The following is a 16,754-nucleotide window of genomic DNA, read 5'->3' as shown; positions in this document are numbered from 1 at the left end:
CACTAAAATATGATGGAAGCAGTTACGCTGCTGTTGGGGTATGTTGCTTGTATGAGGTGTTCTATATAATTACTCACTCCGTAGAGCCCGTTCTGAGAGGCTACTCTTCATACATGTCAATATGGGTCCTCCTCGGTCTTTACAAATATAGTTACTCTCCATGACTACAATTACAGACACTGTTTGGGCACACTTAAATTGACATAGGTGAATGTCTTCGATAAATATGGCATAGGGTAATTGTACATTTACAATAACGAGTGCAGTTAAAAAGGAAGGAGGATATAGAGGACTCCTTACCCGGACAACTTCACAGGGACCAGCCCGAAATAAGGAACGCTGCAGCACACTGCACTCGGAACAAAAGACACTGGGCTCGTTCCAATCGCTTATTTTAACCGTCCTTGCTTCCTTTCCTTGCGTTTCATAGAATCGACAGCCAAACTGGTCAAAATACGTGAAACTGTTGTCTGGAAGCATGCGTTGTCAGCACGTTGAGAGCGCAAAAAACACATTGACAATATGGAAGGCCAAATGGGTCAAAATTAAGCCATAAACTCGACGCGTTTCGTTTCCAAAACTGTTATTAATACGGATTTTATATTTTAAATAAGAGAAAAAATGCATCTGTATGTATGTTGAGAATTGATTTATTTAAAAAGAAGTTACTCCACCATACACTACTAATGGTTGGTGTCTGAATGCCACCTTGTGGAAATTTGTTGAAATTACATAACATTAATTTTGTTCAGCAAGTCAGCGAAGCTGTCTAGTGAAAGTAGTGAAACAAAACGCCCATATTGAGAACGTATTTAAAATGAAACAAAACAATCTATTAGGAATTTAAAACTTATTATGAGCAGAATTTATCCTGATGCCTAGAGTTAAGTACTGCGCCACTGAAATGGAGCAACTGTAAACGAGATTGCAGTATGTATAACTTGTCAACTCTGCCAGAGGAAAAGTTCGGTAGAAATACGTATAATTCATGCATTATGTTCTCGGCTTATCTGATGAGACGGCACTCAATTACTTCAGTGAGCCGACAAACATTGTTGCAGATAGTAGGCTAGAAATGGATCTAACATCGGTGCAACTCCTTGGACTGTGACAGCCAGGGAGCACTCCGCAATCTCAATACCTGTAACTTTTATATTATCTAATTTAACATCACGTTGCTTTGACAAATAACGTACAGTCATGAATTCATATCACACATATGTAAAATTTAATAGGCACTTTTTTAGCAACAGATAAGAGAGAATTGGAGCAGCAGATAACATTTGTAGTGAACTGGTCTGCCTGGTCTGGTCTGACCTCGATCATAATTGATTTGGTTGAAGCAATTTCAACATTATTGGCTATGAAAATCACCATGCGGAGCTTATTTGACTGTTCGCAATACGCGTTTTAAGTGGCACAAGGCATGCGTAAAAAACGTGCATCTTGTGGAAAGAACACTCGCGTTTTTACGCCGTTTTTCGACATTTAAATGGGTTGTGGAAAGACAACTCGTGTTTTCCGCCATTTTTTTAAGTAAACCGCGACTAGTTTAGGCTAATTTGACCCTTTTCCATTCCATATGACAACACGTTGACAACGCTTGATTCCAGATCTCAATTTCAAGAATTTTTAAACGTTTGGCCGTTCATCCTAGGAAAGGATGCAAGGAAAGGAAGGAAGGACAGATAAAATTAGTAACTGTAATGAGCCAACTGTATAATGATCAGGGGAGACTGACGTTTCAACGCCTACAACGTCTTCCTCAAAGTAAAAAAACAGATAAGGACGCCGCACCAGGAGGAATATAAATACCCTCCGATCAATTACACAATATAAAGTCTGCATGTGTGAATAATAATAATAATAATAATTCCTTGCACAAATTACCACATAGATAGAATCATTTTAGTTGGAGTGCAGTATCATATATTTCCAATGGAGGGTAGAAGGGTGAAACTGATGTAGGAATAAATCCCATGCATCTTGAAATATGGTGGGTGGTCTTTATATATATATTTTTTTAATATGAAAATTTCTACAGGTCCTGGAGCACCTGTTAAGATAGACGTCACCATGAACACCAGTACGTACCAAGATATTTAAATAACAAAAGAATGCACGCTCCCCCCCCGACCTTACAAGATTTCAATTTTCAATTAAAAATTAAACTTTTGAATGCAATTCACTTATGATTATCTGCTTATATAAGTACAGATATCATATAATTAAATATTAAGTGTTTATAGACAAGTTTATACAGGTTAAAGTATTATAATCATGAAAAAACTGGTTTAAGCAGGTGTGTCCAAACTTTTGACTGGTACTGTATGTGGTAATTTGTGCAAAGAATTATTAGTCTTTACACATGTGCACATTACATTGTGTAATTATTGGGAGGGTATTTATATCCCTACTGGTGCGGTCCTTGTATTTGTTTTTGGTTTTTTATTCTGAGAAAGAGGTCAAAACGTCGGCCACCTCTGCTCATTAAACAGTGTCTATTGCTCTGAGTGCTCCAGCATTCCTTTTTCAGGCAAGTCCCCTTAAAGTTGTCCAGACAAGGAGTCCTTCTCTTTATAAGGGAAAAAAGATTCCCAAAGGACTCAATACAACTAAATTACAATAGAAGGTAAGCAGAAAGACCATGTCTGCATTGGTCCAGAGTTTTGTTTCTCTAAAGGCCTCTGCGTGACTTGAAATTGGTCATACACGTCGTAGGCATATGTTCTACATGATTGGCTGGTGATGCAGCACATGTTAAGGGCTGGTTCAATTTAATTCCAAGTACAATGTTTACAAAGCCGGCTGATTAAAATGTCTTATTCAATTGGGAGTAGTACTGCAATGTCCAAAGACAAAGCATTGTACTTAAGCCTACTTAAGCCTCAAAATCAGTGCCAGCTTTGCCAAGTGTATCGTCTCGAGGGTGCAGGCTTACAGTACATACCGCACGACACCATTTACTATTTAAAACGGTATGGAACACCATTTATTGAACGTCAAGTGTATCAAATGCATGGGATTACGTGTGTTTGGTCACAGGATAAAGGGCTACCATTCAGCAGGGCCTGGGACGTTGTGTAAAAATCAGTTCTTTCCACTAGGGGGCCGCAAAGCACCTCGAGATGTTTGCCACAGCTAATTTGCATAAGGATATGCGGGGGTGAAAAGTAAGAATACAACTTGGAATGATACCATATTGACGGAAGGAGCATTGCCTATTGTCAGGATGGCAGACTGAATTTACTTAGTCTAACTGCCGTATTGAGAGAGAACATTCATTTACGAGAACGAGTCACTCCAGTGGGAAAATGCGTAATTTGGAATTAAGACAGAAAACGTGGAGAATTAATACCAAGAAACTTAGAACACACACTTCCCTTTTGTGATGTGTTCTAAGTATTTCAAACAAATTTTAGCACCACTGTTGCATTGAGGGCATTTACAGTTCATCCATTATTTATTCGGCCCGTGTGTAATTATATTGTCATTAACATCTAATGTAGCCTACTCATATTATCATTTGCGTGTGAAATTTCTAGTGTCTGCTGCACAAACAGCTGAGAAATTTGTAATTGTAAGACCTTATCAAAAACGTATTGGATAATATTCAAATGCATTTTTGCTCTTGGATTTAGTCGAGTCGTGCGTAAAAGCATTCACGTTCCTATCACAATTACTGTGCGCCTCATGAGTGGTAAATTGATTTATTTTATGTAACGTATGCAAATGCCGCCATTGCATAGATCTACGTTTTTCTCTTACCGTTAAAATGCACGTTTTCTTATTACTCCGCACCATGCTTTGTGGAGCTTCCATCTCCATCCAAATCGACTCTCATTAGACGCACATTTATTCAAGACCGTTCAGGAGAAAAGGCATTTGAGTTTCACAACACAGAAACGACGCAATTTCTCGGGCGCCTGGCAGGAATGAGACTTTTCAAACGAGAACGGTTTGTCAAATTTCAGGTATAATGCCTGTGTATCTTTAGAGTGTTGCACACTATTGTGTGTTTGCGCACTAATGCAGCATTTGTGAGCAGGGGCGACCTTACACCGAATTTAGCGACTGCGGAGTTCTCCCTGCAGTGGTCAGCAGAAGATGTATTTGTTTTGAACAGCCATGTCAGTTCCAGCGTTCTCTCTCCTGTTTGGCTGATCAATAAAATGTGTACTACAGTACTCCTCATGATGGCCTCCAGCCTTTTGAAACTGGCCGTTTATTATACATATTACTTACAGAAGTTTGAAAACTGTGCCCTACTTCCTAGCCTTAATAGGACAGTTAAACTTCATGACCCTGATAATGGGACGGAGCGGGTTTCATCACCAGGTGTAATAAGCCAGTAAAAATGTTCTGTTGTCCACAATCACTTCGATTGGTTGAAGTCCGACAGTTACTGTGAGCTTATGACATGATAGCGCCACCCATTACAAGATCATTAAAGCCACTTTCTCCCATGGCAGCTTTCCAGGGGAGGTGGTTCTTGTCAGGTCATGTCTTGTAGAAAATACCATTCAGCAACAGATGAATGATGTATATATAAATATTTAGGCTAATGCAATTACCAGTATAACGTAATGATTAATGCAAGTTTGAGATAAAAAGTGATCTCCGCAGGAAGTCTTGAAGTTGTTTGGCTTGCTAAGAGCTCCTCAGAACAGGACTTTCATTACATTACATTACATTACAGGCATTTGGCAGACGCTCTTATCCAGAGCGACGTACAACAAAGTGTATAACCATAACCAGGAACAAGTATGACAAGTATGACTTTCAGCATATCCATTAGCAGATACAGCCAGGCAGTTCTTCACAAGTGGCTCTCAAAGTGTGGAAACATCGGAGATAAGATGATAACTGATATATACAAGAATTGGGAGTAGAAGAACACAGGAAGAGTATAATTCCTCTACAGTCTAATAAGCAGTTAATAATTCAAATGAATTCCCAGTTAACCTTGGATGGCTTGTACTTATCACGTTAGACTATTGAAAGGTCATACTCCTGTCTGTGATTGCTGGTAGAAGTGTTTCTAGGGTAAAATTAGCTGTATAAAGAGGGAGCGTGTCTGCTTCATCAGAAAGCTTTAAACACCTGTACCCACAGGGCTTGGATCTCCTTGATGTCACAGTTGTCCATCCTGCTGCATCTACCACCTCAATACCTAGAATAGAATGTACAGCATTTTATTTGAATGGAACTTGGGAGGAAACAAAGAAATTAGTTCTCCTTGTGTAGTCCTGATTACATGAAACAAGTGCTATTTAAAAATCGATACTCTTTTGACATCTTGGTCTAACTGATTATTTCGTTATATAATCTAACTTTAAAAAATAAATAAATCTGGTTTTGTATTTATGGTTTTGAAAATGGAGGTCGATATTCCCCCAGTTTGCTTCTTTTATTGCTTTCAGTTTGACGGGTTCACTCACGGCTTCTGAGAGTATTTATATGACTACTTAATCCCATGTGACTCTCGTTCTGGATCCACTGCCAAGCTATAGGTCCCATGGGAAAACAAGTGACAACATGTGTGTGGTATTCAGGATTGCTTGGTTTAGCATTTGAGCTGAAACACAAAATATCATCATTACAGCTCACTGCTTTCTGTTTTCATTAACCAGCATATGATTTGATCTTTGTTGAACGAAGAGTTGCAACATTAACATCAAACCTATTGTTAATAAAACTTCACTAATTGTTTCTGCCAAGCACACAGTACAAATATATTTGTGGAAATTCATGACCAAACTAACAGAGGCACAGTTAAAAAGGCATTTTCCAAAGTAGATAGTGTTTGGTTACTTACAAATGATTTTTAAAATACTATTACAGTGGTGTGTGGTTACATTTTTACATCTTCAAAAGAATATTCATTCTTGTTCAAGTTACCATACTGAAGGCATTTTAGATGATAACCTTGAAGTCAAAAGTGCATACTGTTTATGGAAACATCCCTGGATGTGCAGGTTATTCACATTTCCACAATGTATTTTTATTTGTTCCACTAAGTGGAAAATATCTAATCAGGTGCTAATTCTACAACAATAAATTAATCACAATACACATTGTAATACACAGTAAAATATCAGTTAATTCAAGTCTAACAGACCTTATATGAGTCCACACTATAGTCACTGTAGTCTGTTAGAACCCTCTGCATTTGGGTTCTCAGAATGACTTCTGAAGTAATATAACACTACTGATGTCCATAAATGGATTTTCACCCAGTGACTAGGGTCTGTTGCTTTCTGATTAGCTGCTGTGTAATCCTGGCCTTGTCATGCTCTCTGTCCAGCTCACATTTAACAGGGCAAATCGTATCCTTGGTTGGAAAACTGGTCTCTTTGCTCTGTTTCTACAGATGTGTCACACATACTGTATATTTATGCAAGCCTTTTTCCCCAAGACCGAGAACTAGTCCAGAAGAGACGCGGCATATGGCGAGCACACGGCAGCATGCACAGCCCCAGCACCCAGCAGACTTCCACAGCACAATCTGCAGCGTAAAGTCAACTCTGGCAGAGTACTTCTAACTCGAGTAGAGTAAATATCGCCTTTAAGTGTTGATTAACGTTAGTGCTAAATCAACACTGCCAGAGTTGATTTAACACTGGGAATTTTGCTATGTAACCTAAAGACCGAGCAGAAGAAAATTCAAAAGTGATGGAACCCCCCTGGTGACAGAATAAGGCACTGCCACTCTACTGACTTCAGTAGCGCAAAATTAGAGCTCAACAAAATCACACATTTTCATTCCTTAAGGGCCATTACATATTTTCACGATGTTATAAGGGTGAGTTATAAGTAGTTGTTCTTTCTACATGCGCATTGCAGTGTCACCACCAAAGCTGCTCATCTGCCAAAGTTCAGGTAAGTTCTGGAAGAGTGGATGGACCTGGCAAGGTGCATTCTTGGATAGGAAGGTGCAGTTGGAGAACAGTATGTATGGCCAGGCAGGAGTTCATGGATGCAGAATTCCAGAACTAAATGTGGGCAATTTCCCATGATTAAAACTCATTCCGAATCATTGCTTTGAGATGGCCTGCCGCTCCTGCAGAGTTTTAAAGAGGCTGCTGTACGCTGGTTTCCCACAGCTCAGCGAACAGAGCACCAATCCGCTCATTAACCCCCTATCTTCTGCAGCCCATCTCCCTGCATGATCTGTAATTAAAGGGGGTTATTATTATTTTTTTTAATATCTCTAAAATCGGATCGTTGTCCCTTTGTCATACAGAGAGTGTAATGAATGATTTAATTTCTTCTCAGCTTTATTGCTGCAATTCACTATATGAGTCTCAGCTGGCAATCCTGCACAAAGTTATAACTGGTACAAAATTTGCCAGCAAGACATCTGACAAAAAACTATAAGAAATTACATATTAGCCCAATTGCTGCATGTTGGCAACGGATGCCAGTTGGTTTTAGAGTCAATTTAAAACGCATTCATGAATCACTTACAATGCAAGACATGGGATGGCCCCTGATTTTTATATCTCTGATCTTATAAACTCGCGGCTATGTTCAGTATGACGCTCACAGCCCTTTTACTGGTCAATTTATTGTGTGTGAACTGACTTAACAGTGAACTGCTTTATAGCTTTAAAATATTTGGTAGAAAGTAAAGTGCAGTAATATTATGCTACATGGTGCTGATTTTATACAAAGATGTACTGCACTGAAAAATCGGGCCTTTAGAATCTCCCTGTAGTTATGATACATGTGCTCACAACTGATGCTATTAAATTAGACTGAGTATTTAATGAACCCCATTTGCAAAATCAACTCCCAGGTTTAGCACATTAATCCCGCTGTTAAATGAGTATAGTACGTCCTCACCCATCGGCAAGGCACACTCAATCCTTTAGCAAAGTCTGGCTCCAAGTTTTTTCCTAAACCGTTTGGGCAATTGCAGCATTTGTTTTTCCATGGAGGGGATAACACTTTCCAACCAGGATCCTACGTTACTGATTACTTACCTGGTCAATATACAACATGCGTGGTTTCATATGGGCCCCCATGTTCCTGAACAAAAGCAGGCGTGTGATGAAAGGAAGAGAGAGCGTGGGTTGGGCTGGGAAAGAGAAGTGGGGTAGGGGAGTGAAAGAGAGAACGGAAAGTGGGGGAGATTGCAAAAAGAAAGAGGAGAGAGAGGCAGAGACAGACAGAGAGAGAGAGGGGGGGAGGGTGGAGGAGTACGTATGAGAGAGAGAGAGCATCACACATTTCCTCACTCTGGACGGCTGGGAAGCACGGGGAGGGCTCGCGGTTTCTTCTCCCCCCTACATGCCTTTCTCCGCGGAGCACCTGATTAGGAGCGGTGCGCAGCTGCTCGGCGCGGCTCTGGAACGCGGCCAGCGCGCCCGGCGCCCCGGACACCGTGGACCGTCTGCACGCGCAGCGGTGAGCGGCTCCAGCGCCGGCGTGCTCAAGCTCACACCTGCCTCAGCCATGGTGAGTGGCTCACCTCGTCCTCTGCTCATTTCCTCCCCGCGCTCACCCTCCTCCTGCTCGTTCCCACTCGGAACAATTAGACCAATCTAACTGGGATGACTGAGCTGGTGGAAGTGCGTTTGTCTCCCTTTCTTTGGAAAAAAGTCGTAGGTTAAAACTGGGTTTGTGACTTATGAAATCTGTCCTCTTCTTGGGTTTAGATTGAACGTATCCCCCACCTTCTCCATTGTTCTCTTTGTAGGATTTTCGGCAGCTGGATGAAAACTGACGCCTCGCTCAATGGAGCCCGTTGCCACGCCGCCGAACGACTCGCCTTTCTCCGTCGGGATGGCGAACGCCACCCCCGCCCTCCAGCTGGGCTCGAACCTCACGCAGGGGGCGGAGCTGAGCGCCATGCCGCAGAGCCCCCTGCAGGTGCAGGTGGTGACCATCCTGCTGGCGCTGCTCATATGCGGCGTCGGGATCGCGGGAAACATCATGGTGGTGCTGGTGGTGCTCCGCACCAAGCACATGATGACGCCCACCAACTGCTACCTGGTCAGCCTGGCCTTCGCCGACCTCATCGTCCTGCTGGCCGCCGGGCTGCCCAACATCTCCGACGTGGTGGCCTCCTGGGTCTACGGCTACGCCGGCTGCCTGTGCATCACCTACCTGCAGTACCTGGGCATCAACGTGTCCTCCTGCTCCATCACGGCCTTCACCATCGAGCGCTACATCGCCATCTGCCACTCCATCAAAGCCCAGTTCATCTGCACCGTGTCCCGCGCCAAGAAGATCATCGCCTTCGTCTGGGTCTTCACCTCCCTCTACTGCATCATGTGGTTCTTTCTGGTCAACACCAACGAGACGGTCTTCGCCGACGGGGTGGTGGTCAAGTGCGGCTACCGCGTCTCCAGGAACCTCTACATGCCCATTTACTTCCTGGACTTCACGCTCTTTTACGTCATACCGCTGATCGTGGCCACGGTGCTGTATGGCCTGATCGCCAGGATCCTGTTCATGAGCCCCCTGCCGACCAACCCCAGCGACCGGGTCGGGAACGACTCCGTCCACCAGGGACGGTCCAGCAGCACGGTCAAGATGTCCTGCAAGTCGAACAAGGGAGCCATGACGTCCAGGAAGCAGGTATCAAAATATCTCACTCGCTTGAAAGAAAAATATATATCAACTGTTCAGTTGCCTGCACACACACACACAACACACACATAGACAATGACTAATGACTGACTTTTTGTACACTGATTATAGGTAATTTACAATGATTACGGGTAATTTACAGTGATTATATTGGGCATTTTAATTGCCTCTTGAGAAGAAGTCATTCAATAAATCAATGTATTATTCATATTACTTGATTCAAATAAAAGATGTGCAGGCTTTCTTCAGAAGGTTCACCGCTATGACATGTAATCCTTAATTTATTCTTTTGTAAGATAGAAGTTAAAATGGCCTCCACTGTCAAAGAAATAATAAACGTGAACAATTTAAAAACGACATAAATCCTAATTATATGAGGGAAAAAAACTTTTTGTTGTATATACCTGTTGAAGGCTATGAGCTAAACATTTTGCTAAACCAGTAATGTGCTCGTCTCTCCTCAAACCATTGGATTATAAACTCAGTGGTAGAATTCTGTGGAAGTCCAGCTATATAATCATCCTCTTATTCCTCTGAGGTTGTAGTAGACTACTGGTCTCTCAAAGGTGGAAAGAGAGAAAGCTGTTGTGCATGCTTGGTGCAGACTTTCATCATTGCATTTATGTTCAGCAGACATTATAATACAGAGATAAGAGTGCATAAAAAGTGCATACATGGAAGATCAAGGAGCACAGGTCAGCCAGCGCAAGCCATGTGTCATAATCAAGAGTAGTAGTTAGTACATTAACCTACGACATAATGTTAGATGCGACAGTAAGCGCAAGAGGGAGATTGAGAATGCAGTGCTTTAAGTATGAACCAGCATTGAGGACCTGATATTGGAAATAGCATAGGTCGGGCTAATGAACCGCTATTAAATGCTCGGGGTCAGCTGATCCGAGATGCAGTGTAAGTGCATGTGTTTTCAATCCGCGGGGGAAGATAGACTGTAACTCTGACTGGAGTAAGGAGCTCATTCCATCACTGGGGGGCCAGAGTAGAGAAGAACCGTGGCTGAGAGGATGGCCCCTTCAGGGGAATGAGAGATAATGGTCACGCGTTAACAGCCATGTCCAGGGGTAACAGACATACTTATGGTACTGATGTGCAGTACAGATTTACTGCCATTACTTCTAGTGGTCTGAGGTCTTTGTAATAATACCCGCAATGCCCAAAAGCCTGCTCTGTGTAGTATGTACATCGACAAGTGTAAGGTGTAACGTTTCAGAACACTTTATTCAAAGAACTTGATGATGTTAAAACACAGAGGCCTTTAATATATGTAATATGTTTTTAAAATGGAGTAAGATATATTTTCTGTGTAAGCGGTATTCTAATGAGGTAAATCTCGCTACTCACAGCTCATTATATGCTATCAGAGGTAAAAAGGTGCTACGGTGGAATGGCCTGGAGGGAGTGTGTGTGAAAGATTACTTTTTAAGTTTTCTGGTAATAATTTTCTCTATATATTCATGTATTTGGGTGGTGGTGGAAGGGTTTCAGATTCTTTGCATTCAATTGTAGCAAATATTAAGCTTATGCCACCCCTCCCCCCTGGCTATGTCACTGGCTTGCAGACAGTAAGTCTAAGACAGAACACTCCAATCGTTACATCAATTGAACTGCTCACTGTAAGTGTCAGTGCTGTATAATAGACTAGAAGATTATTTTTAAACACACTAATATAGCATTTATATTCTTCAGTTTTCATAAAGGAAATGAACCTTTTCTGTTCAAGTCAATGAATGAATGTACCACTCACTTCCCTCAAAGCATTGTAGTCTTTCTATGACAAAAGTTTAATAAAATAGTTCACTGGTTTTATGAAACCTCTTGATGTAATTTCCTGTAGGACTGAAAATGTGCTTTGGATATCTCTTTTCCATTGAAAGCCATTACCCTATTGACATGACTCAGTTAGCTATTGCTGTACAAAAATCTGTACCTACGCCAATGCTAACTAATTTGTTCTCCCAATACCGCAGGTCACAAAGATGCTAGCGGTCGTGGTGATCCTGTTCGCCCTCCTCTGGATGCCCTACCGGACGCTGGTGGTGGTCAACTCCTTCATGGACCCGCCGTACCTCAACACCTGGTTCCTGCTCTTCTGCCGCATGTGCATCTACATGAACAGCGCCATCAACCCCATCATCTACAACCTGATGTCCCAGAAGTTTCGGGCCGCATTTAAGAAGCTCTGCAAGTGCAAGAAGCAGCACCCCGAGAAGGTCGCCAAGTACAACATGCCGGTGTACTACAGCGTCATGAAGGACTCCTCCCACGAGAGCCCAGACCACGACGACACCGAGCAGGAGGACATGGGCGGGTACTCCGTCGCCGCCAAAAAGGTCAGCTTCACCGACAAGTGCAAGGAAACGGGGACCATGTTCAGCATCGCCTGAGCAAGCTCCTCCCACTGGCCACGGAACCTTTTCAGGGGGGAGGGTTGGCGGTTGGGAGAGACCACGTACGCATTTGCTGGTGTCCCAAACAAAAAATTTGATTGACGGTGAGCGCTTTTTCCAGACATGAAAGACTTAAAACTTGTAAATTTTGCCAAGAGAAAGATGAATGTCACCTTCTCTGATTCTCCATTAGCGCAACCTTCAAAATCATTTTCACTATTTCATGCACGGCATCTGGTAGCTGTACAAACAATATACACAATATATACCTATCACAGTATCTTTACCAATATGTGTTACATTAATCATAAAAATAATGCTGTCTGATTCTTTCAGTAATCAAGCCTGATTAAAATTCACCCTCCATATTACCAGTAATGACTAGCCAAAATAATATTTTGTAGAGAACAGAGGAAGAAATCATTTTTATTGATTCAGGGGCTGGCTATTCAAACAGAATGCCCTCAAAACACAACATGTTTTTTTGTGTTTTCAGTTTTTGAAACACAGTTTTAGTGCAGTATTCTTAATGGGACTTGAGCACTTTTTTGTTGGACTCAACATATTATGCTGTGTTTGTTTTCAGTGAAGTCAGTGTTTACTTTTGTAAATAATTTCAAAGTTGTTACTTGTTTCTATGGATTGCTGCTATCTGGATTGCCTATTCAACGACAGACCTTCCCTTTCATTACAAGGGAAGAGACAATTGAGATTTTGCAGCTCTCCTCCAAAAATATAATTATGCAGAGCCATTTCAATGTGACATTACAGGGGAGATAAGACATCTTAGAAATACCCCAGGCATATGACATTGCAGACCTTTTTCAGTTGATTATACTTGTCAGTTAAAATAAATTGATTCCCAGCTGAATTGCTGCTCAGCTAAATTAGATATGAGTTTGCCTTCTCATCCTCAAGAGACATTTCTGAAGGATAAATGCCATTATAAATGATGAATCACCAAGCACAACAACGAGGCGCATTCTTTGTTGTGTACAACGTGGACATAAAGATAATAATAAGCTGAATTGTGACAACAAATTAATCTGAAGCCCTTAACAACTCCGGGAAGACGAATTAAAATGTTTAACTTGACGTGTTATTATTTTACACTCACGAAACAACACGCAAACAGGATGCATCTTTAACTAGGTCAACGCTCCATTTTGTAAAATCAACACTCATTATTTTCCTCTCACGCAGGGCATTTAAAACTAGCAAAATGTGCTGTAAAGAAGGAAGGAGGCTATGCTGTATTTAAAAAAAAAAACAACATGAATCATGTGATGGCCTCAGGCAGTTCTGGAGGCAAGAATGAAGACATTCTGTGGGGCTCAGATCTGACTTCAAAAGTGCTTCTAAAGTCACACTTCGGTGTGTAAAAATAGCCTCCCTGTACACTCGACTTTCCAGATGTCACACCCCAGAATCGGCGCTCACGGTAGACAGGAAGGAGAACTTCATGGGGTAAAAAGAATTTGTAATCTCAAGACCATTATCACATGTCACAAGGAAGAGTCTCCAGTTCTGGAAGGTCATTTTAGATAATGTCATGAGATATCAAATCAAATCTTTTTTTAAATATTTTTTTAAACCTGGCTCTCTTTACCTTTTTTTATCTTAAAAACAAAACTTAGTTTTAAAACCACAACATTTTTACTACCAAGCTCCTAATAAGAGTCTGTACATTGGTTTTATTAAGGTTCACAGGAGGTTCCAAGTGTAACACTGCATTGGTTAGACCAGTGAAAACAGCTCAAGGTTTTGTAATTAATGTCATGAGTGGGACATTGATGTTAACAACAAATCTTGTAAATACATTTAAAAATACATAAGGTATGTATCTCTTTGATTTAATTGTATGTTTATTGTTTAGTTGAGTAGAATGATTAATCACTTCCTATACCAACAAATGAAAAAAGAAGTAAAACTATGGTATTATTAAGTCATCTGGTCGTGCACACTTTTCCACTGTAATTAAACTGTAGTGTTTTCTTGTTTGTTTTTGGTTTTCAATGGCATGCATACATTGTTTGTGTGCATAATTATTAACAGGGAAAAATCATTTGGCAGTGATGTCCAGTTTATTGTGCATATTAGTAGTTGTGCTGTAAATGAACTACCTAAATTTGGTCAGAAATGTGATGACTGACTGTTGTTTGCCAATAGCTTATCAGTTTGTTTTGTAAGCATGGTGTTGTATGAAAATAAATGTATGATTAAATTAGATTTAAAAAATGGAAATAGAAGTACCTTGTGAAGGAATTCTTTTTTTTTCTTTTTTTTCAAAACATATTCCCATAGTGTAAGGCAGTTTACAGAAGTGTGCCCCTAATCCGGCCCACAAAGGAAAACAGACTGTTAACTGTGCTGCCAGGGAATCAGCAGGGTGTAATAAAGAGACAGTGCTCAGTTGCAAAACATCCTACTGGAAAAAATACTGGATGGCATGTAAACCTTAGGTTCTCCATAATACGGTGTAATAGTGTTTGGTATTGCTGGAAAACCAATCGGCGTCAGTGTCTCAGCTACGAATGCTAACATGGTGTTAGGCTTACAGAAGTAGCGAAAGCAGGATCATTGATGTACTGTTTTGTTATGACTGGGTCTTTATTTCATGGGGAAAGTGCAATGGTTCGGGGAGACCTATCAACAAGGTCTCCTGTGCATCATATGTGTATAGCCATCCAACTACGCACACATTTTGCACCATTGTATATTGCTATTATTGAACACAATGTACAATAAACAGCATATATTTTGACCTGGCATTCCTCTTTTACAATTATTGCTGCACACCTAGCAGTTTTAAGGTCCTAACACACACATAGAACTCTGCTCTGATATCTGCACCCCATAGTAACTTGCCTGTACACTAGTGTCATAGCAAGATACACAATTGTATCTATGCAGGCTACACAAGCCAGAGGCATGTCCACATCTACCAAGATAGATATCAATCTGTATAGAGCCTCATTACTGGCAGAAAACCGTATCCTCCGTCTATGCATAACCGTTTACACAGAGGAAAGGTTAAAACACAATTTTGGAATCAGATAATCGAGATATCATTAAATGAATCCCATTCAAGTAGCATTGGGCAAGACTACACCCATTCCTTGGCCACTCAGATACTTCCACTGTTTGGTGTATCTGAGGGGTTTCTTACAATGGCATATACAGTCTGTTTTGGAGTAAGTCATTTCTAAAACCATTTTATCAAGTTCTGAACCTACATTTTCTTTGTGAAGACTTTCCAAAATTATTGAAATGGAAACGGTTATTTTTTTATATGAAAATGGTCAGCTCTTCATTCCCTCTTCAAAAATTTTACAGAAAGGTGATTTACATATATATTCTTCCACATCAATGCAAAAAAGATTAAAGATTAATCACAGCATCTGGGGTCTAATGTTTCCTTTGCTACTGTTTTAAATATCTTTGTAGTAGACTCCAAAGGACCCATATACATTATGACAGATAGTTTGTGCATTCAGTGTTCTTATACCGGTATGAGACGCATGTCTTCCCTTCAGCTGTGGAATCTTTCTGGAAAATTCCAGGGAGTTACAATGTGAACCTGTGTTTTGGGGCTACAGCACAGATGTTCTGTGTAGTTACACACATCATGCTTGGGAATGAAATCCTGACTGTGTCAGGGGAACTACAGTTACATCTCTATATATTGGGGGTGTGACAATACACTGAGCTCATGATTTTATTGAATACAAGAGAACGGATTCTCGATTCGATATACTCATGATATTACAAAATGGAGAAAATTCACTGAAAAAAAGATGGTCTTTTATTTTAAAGGCATACAATGTGCAGAACAATGCCTTTCCCCTATATTTGTTTTTCCCTGTGAAATTGCAAACAATATATCATCTTGCAGTAACAATAAACAAAAACATTTGCCATCTACCATTAATTTTGCTTTTAAGTGCTAACTAGCGTAAAGTATGAAGTGCAATGCCACATTCCCTTTATTTCTATTTCTTATGAAATGTGCAAAGTATATTTTTGATTTTGCGCTGAAAAGCTAACCACAATGACGTGTCCAGAAATCAAGGGTCAACATCTCACATTGTGACTGAGTGAACAGTTCCCTTTAAGCATTACAGCCTGGCACAAACATAGGTCTGGTCTTGTAACTTTCAGCATCTCTAATGCCCAGCCTTGGAGGTAGACATGTTCTTTTTAAAAAACATCAGCACAGCCCTGCGGCCAATGTGCTCGTGATGGGATGCTATTCTTGTGCTCAAGATTATTGATGAGCTGCTGAAATCCCAACAAAATGAAAGAAAATGGCCTCCTGTCCACAGCAATGAAAATGCCAATGCACTTTCTTATTCGGGGCTGCAAATTTGTTAAGTTTGGCCTTTTTACTACCCTCTTCTTCACTGGCACCAGCTGGAGTTGAGAACTGTGTTGGAGCAGGTGATTGTGCGTGCGGGTAGTTTTACCCGTGTGTAAGAAAATACGCTCTTACAATGCTTGAAGATGGTCCTCGACTTGTCCATGACTTATCTGTCGCCATTTTGTGTTCCGATGGAAAATCTAAAATACTGGCATACTTATATAAAAAAAAAGATTTAAAAGATATCCCCTTTCTGAATTTCACCTGACTCTGTTGTTGATTGCACCATACAAATTCATGCAGCAACGTGACATTGAATGAGCATGCTTGACCTGAGGTTATAGCGCCCTCTCTGCTCTAACAATCCAAGAAAAAAGACTAGAGGTGTG

The 16,754-nt window shown here is 40.9% G+C and overlaps 1 protein-coding gene and 1 long non-coding RNA gene across 4 annotated transcripts in view; one reads left to right on the top strand and one right to left on the bottom strand.

Annotated features, from left to right (window-relative positions):
* The window catches only part of LOC135234499 (uncharacterized), a 31,096-nt gene extending 30,437 nt beyond the window's left edge, over nucleotides 1-659 (bottom strand). The window contains exon 1 of one of the 3 annotated variants that reach the window (XR_010324119.1): nucleotides 301-659. This is a non-coding gene — a long non-coding RNA (uncharacterized LOC135234499). The remainder of the gene's footprint in view (nucleotides 1-300) is intronic. The other 2 variants (XR_010324120.1, XR_010324121.1) reach the window with 2 other exon arrangements.
* Nucleotides 660-7,950: 7,291 nt separating this feature from the next.
* LOC135234496 (thyrotropin-releasing hormone receptor-like) lies at nucleotides 7,951-15,316 on the top strand. Its single transcript, XM_064299170.1, has 3 exons — nucleotides 7,951-8,463; nucleotides 8,705-9,588; nucleotides 11,586-15,316. Exons 2-3 carry the CDS (start codon nucleotides 8,743-8,745, stop codon nucleotides 12,000-12,002), a joined length of 1,263 nt encoding a protein of 420 aa, XP_064155240.1. The 5' UTR covers nucleotides 7,951-8,463; nucleotides 8,705-8,742; the 3' UTR covers nucleotides 12,003-15,316.
* The last annotated feature ends 1,438 nt before the right edge of the window (nucleotides 15,317-16,754 follow it).

This window comes from Anguilla rostrata, chromosome 11, assembly GCF_018555375.3.
Source record: "Anguilla rostrata isolate EN2019 chromosome 11, ASM1855537v3, whole genome shotgun sequence".
Classification (NCBI taxonomy): Eukaryota; Metazoa; Chordata; class Actinopteri; order Anguilliformes; family Anguillidae; genus Anguilla; species Anguilla rostrata.
The sequence above is the reverse complement of the archived record's forward strand: the minus strand, read 5'-3'. Positions and strand labels throughout refer to the sequence as shown.

Coding starts and splice junctions, on each gene's coding strand:
- LOC135234496 (XM_064299170.1), top strand. CDS start 8,743: ATGGAGCCCGTTGCCACGCCGCCGAACGACTCGCCTTTCTCCGTCGGG. Junction 9,589..11,585: donor CCATGACGTCCAGGAAGCAG/GTATCAAAATAT, acceptor CCAATACCGCAG/GTCACAAAGATGCTAGCGGT.